The following is a 7,075-nucleotide window of genomic DNA, read 5'->3' as shown; positions in this document are numbered from 1 at the left end:
CCACCCCGCACCCCCCGAGTTTTCCTATTCTGTGTGTGTGTGCGCGCCGGGAGGAGACGGCTGTGCTGCCTGCCAACCGCGCTGTGGATGTGTTGCATCCATTTTGCCTTTTGAGACGAGGATCTCCCCTCCCTTTTCGTCCCCAGAAAGACGGGACCGACGCCGGTGTGGTGACAATGGCCGTGACCGTGGAGGGAGCTCCGTGGCTGGGCTGGACGGTCGCGAAGGCGCTGATGAGGTTTGCCTTCATGGTGGCCAACAACCTGGTGGCCATCCCGTCCTACATCTGCTATGTGATCATGCTGCAGCCCCTCCGCGTGCTGGACAGGAAGCGCTTCTGGTACATCGAAGGACTCATGTACAAATGGCTCTTAGGGATGGTGGCTTCCTGGGGATGGTATGCCGGGTACACAGGTAAGAGCGGCCAGCGCTGACCACTAGCCAGGGGCGGTGATTTGCATCTGTGCCTGGGTTGGGGTTTGGGGTTGAGGTTGCTTTGGCTATGGGGAGCAGCCGCCACAATAAATAAATAAATAAGTCTTGTTGGGTTTCTCATGAGAACCTCAGCCAGGACGGACGCCTGATGCTTTTCACAAGTTTAATCTTATAAGTAAATATTGTTGATAGCTTCCTTGGAGAGTGTGTTTTTAATGCGACTGACACTGGCTTGTCAGCCACGGCCGCAAAGGCTCTCCTAGAGGGATGGGAGTGCTTCACGCAGGGCTTTGAGGGCTAGGAGGTGAAGATGTGAGACACTCAGCGGCGAGGAAGGCCAGAGGGCCGGATTTCTGCTAAGACAATTCAGCGAGTTTTTTCCATGGAATATGATGCTTCAGGGTTACTATTTTAAGACAAGCCTCCCCCCCACCTCTGTTATGTTTCTTTTTTTCTAGAATTTACATTTTATCTCATAAATCTGGCGTTATTAAAATTTTAAAAATTGGTATGTGTGTTAATTTGCCGTGAGTATCTTTAAGTGGATTTCTATGTTTGCTTTTTACCCTGCACTTTAGGGAGAAGGAGTAACACTATGCTGGAGTGGGCTTTTAGAGTAGTAATGAGATGTGTTTGTCTTCTGCTGTAAACCTTACATAGTAGAGAACTTCCATTTCTGCCCCACATGCTGTGTCCTTTTCCTCCCTCTCGGTTAAAGCGGTGCAGGAGAGGTGGGGTTCCTAGCTCTTGAGACACGTTATGGACATATAAAACTGGTGGCCAGGTTCCCCGGCAGCTCTGCTGCAGTTGACAGCTAAGAAGAGTAGAGGGTACCGGAAGGGTCAGGGAGCAGGCCGGTTCTCCATTCTAAATGGTCTCACCCTCCTGCCTGCACAGCCTGCATCCGCAGGGTTTCCCCGTGCACACAGAAAAGGACCCGCAGCACACGGGGGTCTGGCAGACCTCGGCTGTGTGAGAAAGTGTTCTCTGTTGCCCCTCCCGTCAGTGTGGTCTACTACCCTGTGAGCCCCTGGGGTAGTATATGTGTTGCTTCTTTGTAATGAGCTGTTGAGAGTCCAGCTTTCTGGGGCACAGTGGTGAGCACCTCCTCCTCCTCAGCGCCGGGTAGCGACAGTAGAGGTAGAGGGAAGCGAAGGTCCTGCCGTGATGTTGAATCTCATCTTAATTGCATCGCTGGGTTACAGGTGCCTTTGCTTAATGTCCTTGGCTTCCCCAAATACGCCACTTATTGGGATTTATTGTTTGCACAGCACACTTAGGTTTGCTTGTTTTAAACGACGAGCCTGTAGGCCTTCAGAAACAGCTATCTTCATACTTAATGAAATAGCTGAAATATTTGTACTTGTGTATAACGCACATCTGTGTCAGGCTGGTGACCTTGAGAGAGTGACAGATACAGCACTGCTGCTGAACTTAGTCACCTACGGACACAGCTTGGCAGCGGCAGTGTCCTGTTTGTTTTTTCCTGAGAGAAGGTTGTGTTTCTGTATCCGAGGCCACCCCTAAACTCAGCCTCCCAAGTGCTGGGATCTCTGTGCCTGCCTCCAGTGTGCTTAAGCAAAGCTTCTTGGGGCATCTTCTTTACAGATGTATGAGTTTATTTGGCATCCAGCTTGGTGGTCATGGTGTGACCTCTGTATTTGAGTCCCTTTGAGACATTTGCTCTTCTTCAGGCTACTGAATGTTGGCAATTTGTCAGTTTCTCATCAGATTTTAGTTTGCGTGTTTTCATTGAGTTTTCTTAACTTGATTATGGAGAGTCTGGCCACAGTCTGATCGTAACAGAACAGCTAAGAAGTCAACCAAAGTAAGGATGACTTTTGTTGAAAGCCTGAGTAAGGCTTAAGGAAGCTAACCTACATAGGAGCCAGTGAACATGTTTCTTTGCATTATGTATCTCATCTCTCCCCTTTCTATCAAGAGGACAGTAGGCATTTCCTTTTCCTCTCTCCATGCTTAAGTTTCACAGATGGAAAACTGAACAATGTCAAAGGAGTTCTCAGGCGATCTGCTCAGTAGCTTGGTATTGGAACACTTGCCTAACAAGCATACATTTCTGGCACTGCAAACAAACAAAAATAAGGTTCCTTGTTAGTATATGGGAAGATTTATTGGAACTCCTTGAAGAGGCAAACATCATAAAACAAATCCTTCAACACCTGTGATTCTCTCCCCTTCCTGTCTTTGGTTTCCTTGGAGGTCGTTTGGTTAGTCACCTGCTCATCAACTCCCGTGCAGGTCAGCTTCTTTAAGCTTGATGTGGTGTCTCAGAGGTCATTCCTACACTGTTCTCCTGACTGTCCTGCTATGATACCAGCAAGTCTAGTGTGTTCATGTTTCAGAATAAAAATGGCCAAAATTCTGTTGAAAACCCACTTAGAAGGAAGTTTTAAGTATCAGATAGCTGAAAAGTGAACACTGGTCTAGAATAACAAATGTTCAAATTGTGGCATTTCAGTGTCAGGCAAGATGACTGTCCAGCAGAGGACTGTGCTGACGATGTAGCCTACCCTGCCCTCTGTGGTGACAGCTAGCTGTGTGTGAATACTTAAACCAACATCAGATTGAGATTCACTTTGGTTACTAAGGGGCTCCTGACTGACTGGTGCAGACACAGCACTGTCATCACAGAAAATCCACTGGACAGACTCAGTACGTAGCCCTTGTGCCTTTCCCCTTCCTTAGGAAAACTATGTCCTATTTTTATCAGAGAACATCTTTTTCTTGATCTGACAGGCTTCTGGGCTGGGCACATGGCAGAGTACTTGCAGCACGTGTCAGTAAACAGGTTCCTTTGGGATACACAGGAAGATCCATTACAGTTCTGTGAAGAGGCGAACAAAATGAACCCTTCAAACACACCTGTGGTTCTTGGATGAGGAATGATAAGACCCATAAGCCAGGAACCTTTATTGTGATTGTTGATTGGTTTTTGAGACGGGGTCTCATGTTGGCATGTAACCCGGAACTCACTATACGTACGTAGTCCAAGCTGGCCTTGAACTCATGGCCATCTTCCAGCTACAGCCTCTGGCATGCAAGCTGGATTACAAGCATAAACGACCATGCCTGGCTTCCCAGAATTTTGTATTTAGTTTCTCTTCTCAGAGATGGAGAACTACTTATAGACACAAAAGATAGCAAGGGCCTTTTCCGCTCTGTCCACCTGTTTCTGACTGTCCTGTCAGATGAACACATTTATTGAAGGGACTAGTTTGTGCAGGCTCACTTGGTAACAGGCAGTAATGAAAATTGCTACCACTAGCTCAAATGATGTATACACATTTCATCCTGGGGACAAGTGTCATGCTGTTTTGCCCCGATACTTTGAAGGCAGTCTGAAAATGATACTAGCTTAACTAGTGGTCTTCTGTGTGCATTACTTGGACCTATAAGTCAACCTATCTCTCCTCTTAATTTAAGTGAAGATTGTGGCAAATTTCAGAGACAGCGTATTTGTAAAAATAAAATATGCTTATTTAAGGTCATTTGTTTTGACTTTCATACACTTATTTTGGTAAAGTTATCACTATCCAAACACATTTAATTAAAGTCTCAGTACATTAGACAATTTAATTTAACAGATATTCATTGTAAGTGGAAGCCCCAGAGTTCCTACAAGAGTCTGGCTGGTAGGAGTGTGGGGACTTGCTGCCAGGCTGGCTTTGCTTAGCAAATGCTGTTTTCCTTAGGTGGATTTTACTTACCTGTGTTGGCTTTAGGGAAAACTGATGCAGATGAGGCATAGTTAGCTTCCTCCTGAGCCAGGCCTTGTGGCTCTATGTGCTCATCTTCTGGTTTTTGACTGTTTGGTTTGTTGGCTGAGCTGTGCTAAGAACGTGTGGAGTATTTTGTTGTTGTTATTTTAATTTTATTTTATTATTTCACTGTGAGTGCAGATAGTATCTGGACAGCATTCTTCTGATGGGAATGAGCTCAGGACTCTTGAGTCAGTGATAATGATCCATCTCACCTCACTGGTGGGGTAAGATGCTTGCCTGTGTCTTACCCACAGGGTCTTCATTATAATCCTAGAGCCTGGTTCATTGCCTAATGTTGGTGGGGTGCTTGGTAAGTGTGTTTGTATGTATATTTGAGGTAGGGTCTTGTGTTCCAGGCTAGCCCAATTCACTGTGTGGGTGAGGTTGGCCTTAAACTTCTGACTCTACTGTCTGCTAAGATTATAGGTTTAAGCCACTCCATGACTCCACGGGCACTGGCTTTTGGTTTTGGTTTTTGTTTTTTTTGTTTTTGTTTTTGTTGTTTTTTTTAGGAGATGGAAGCTAGGACCATATGCATTCGACTTTGAAGCCCTGTAGCCTAGAATTACACCCCCGTCCAGCTCTCTTAAGTAACGTCTTTCCTTTTTTTTCTGAAGAAAAAAATAATCCTTTACTGATTGCCTTCCTGCTATCAAGGGGACTATAGTCTACAAAATATGAACCCCAAACAAGATCATATGAAATTAGTACTTTTTATTTAATATGTTTGTTTTTAAACAGTGTGTTGCTCTGTAGCTTTGCCTGGCCTGGAACTCACCGTGTAGATGTGCCTGCCTCTGCTTCCCAGGTGTCTGGGATTAAAGGTGTATACCACCATGCCCCACCTCATGTAATGTTTTTATTGAGCTTGTACCTGTGTGTAGGAACAGGTGCCTGGAAGTGTTTGGATAAATCAGGCATGATTGGTGGCTTTCAGGACGGCTCAGCAGCACTGGTAGGAGATAATGAGCAAAGAGGACATGCACTGATGATGGCCTCTCATGGGGATGTCCTGCTGCCTGGTGAGTGGCAGCGAGAGGGCCTGAAGGAGAGAGGTTCCACTTTCCTGCTTTGGGGGCTTACCACTGTCCTGCTAGGGAAGTCTTTCTCTATAGAGTTTTCCCCTAATTCTATCATCAGCACTTAGAATAAATTTAAAATATTTGGATAATTTGTCAGGTTGAAGTTTGTTATTTTTGTGGCAACGAAATGGTATTAGTTAATACTTAGTGAAGCATAAGCTGAACATTCCGTTTAATGAGTTTACCATTTGATTTCATCACTTCCCTATTGAGTCATTTCAAACTGACAGCAGTTGTATTAGTTTGGTATTATGTTTTAATTTATTAATTTTTATATGCACTGGTTCTTTGCCATGGATGTCAGGTCCTCTGGAACTAGAATTACAGACAGCTGTGAGCCGCCGTGTGGGTGCTGGGAATTGAACCCAGGTCCTCTGGAAGAGCAGTCAGTGCTCTTAACCGCTGAACTGTCTCTCCAGCCCCTGTTTGGTACTATTATTATCCCCTCTCCTTTTGTTATTGATGTTGAAGTAGAAATAAAGGTCTTACAGTTACAGCATTACCCGAATTGATGTTTGCCACAGTTTATTTTTATATTCAAAGATCCAATATTGATCTTAAGATCATGTTCCTAGAGTGTTTCTTAGTTTACTATCCTCTGTGCCCTTGGTTTCAGAGGTGTGAGCTCTCCAAAATAACATCTGAAAGCAAAGCCACAACTGTGGATTTCTGTAAAAAGCCAAAGCACTGCTACTTTATAATGTATTAGACATTTATAAAATCGCACTTCCTCTCTGTTTTACGATTTTGTTGTTGTTCAGATATTTAAGAAGCTTTGTATTTTTGTTTTATTTCTTTACATCATATTTTTAGTTTGGAGAAAAGTAGCGTTCTTTCCAGCCCTCCTCCTTCTCCTCTCCCATCTCCATCACTGGTTTCAGTCATTTTCTGCACAGCAGGATACAGGATACAGAATACACATTTGTGCTCTGTGTGCACTTGTATTTACTCTGACTCGTGAGCTTCAGGGCTGAGACATTCAGGAATCCCTCTTCAATTGTAAGGAGTGTTATGGCCTGTAGTTTGTTTTATTTTATCAATCTTATCTTTATCTGTTTTTGTCTTTTTTTAAAGGTTCATTTATTTATTATGTCTAAAGTGTTCTGCCTGCATGTATGCCTGCACCAGATCTCATTTCAGATGGTTGTGAGCCACCATGTGGTTGCTAGGAATTGAACTCAGGACCTCTGGAAGACCAGCCAGTGCTCTTAACCTCTGAGTCTCTCTCCAGCCTCTCTGTTTTGTCTTTTCTCTTAATTTACTGTAATGGTCTTCCAGGTGTTTGAGGGATTCCCATAATCCCTTGGTTGATGGAAACTCATCCTATAGTAAGTAGTAGCTTTCTAAATCTAAAAATCCAAAATCTGAAATGTCCTAAGACTCAAAACTTTACACATGATGCCACAGAGGAAAGTTTTTCATTTGACCTCCTGTGACCAGTCTTGTACAGAAAGTTTGGCGACTGAAACAGTGTAAAACTACCTTCTTGCCAGGCTGTGGTGGGGCACACCTCCTTTCATCCCAGCACCCGGGAGGCAAAGGCAGGTGGATCTCTTTGAGTTGGAGGCCAGCCTGACCTACAGAGTGAGGTCCAGGATTGCAAGGTTACACAGAGAAACCCTATCTTGTCAAAACAAAACAAAACACCCCCCCCTCAAAAAAACTACCTTCTTATCTTCAGGCTATGTGTGTAAGGAATATATGAAAAATGAGTGACTTTCCTGTTTAGACATAGGCCCCTTTCCTCCTGAATCTCATTGTATATATATAAATATT

At 44.2% G+C, this 7,075-nt stretch overlaps 1 protein-coding gene across 2 annotated transcripts in view; it reads left to right on the top strand.

Annotated features, from left to right (window-relative positions):
- The window catches only part of Lpgat1 (lysophosphatidylglycerol acyltransferase 1), a 50,323-nt gene that overhangs the window by 1,222 nt on the left and 42,026 nt on the right, over nucleotides 1-7,075 (top strand). For both annotated transcript variants that reach the window (XM_040738922.1, XM_005082864.4), the window contains exon 2: nucleotides 147-414. In XM_040738922.1, coding sequence (XP_040594856.1) covers nucleotides 177-414 — 238 coding nt within the window. In that variant the 5' untranslated portion in view covers nucleotides 147-176. The remainder of the gene's footprint in view (nucleotides 1-146; nucleotides 415-7,075) is intronic.

The sequence above is a fragment of the Mesocricetus auratus genome, unplaced genomic scaffold (assembly GCF_017639785.1).
Source record: "Mesocricetus auratus isolate SY011 unplaced genomic scaffold, BCM_Maur_2.0 Super-Scaffold_100676, whole genome shotgun sequence".
Lineage (NCBI taxonomy): Eukaryota > Metazoa > Chordata > Mammalia > Rodentia > Cricetidae > Mesocricetus > Mesocricetus auratus.
The sequence above is the reverse complement of the archived record's forward strand: the minus strand, read 5'-3'. Positions and strand labels throughout refer to the sequence as shown.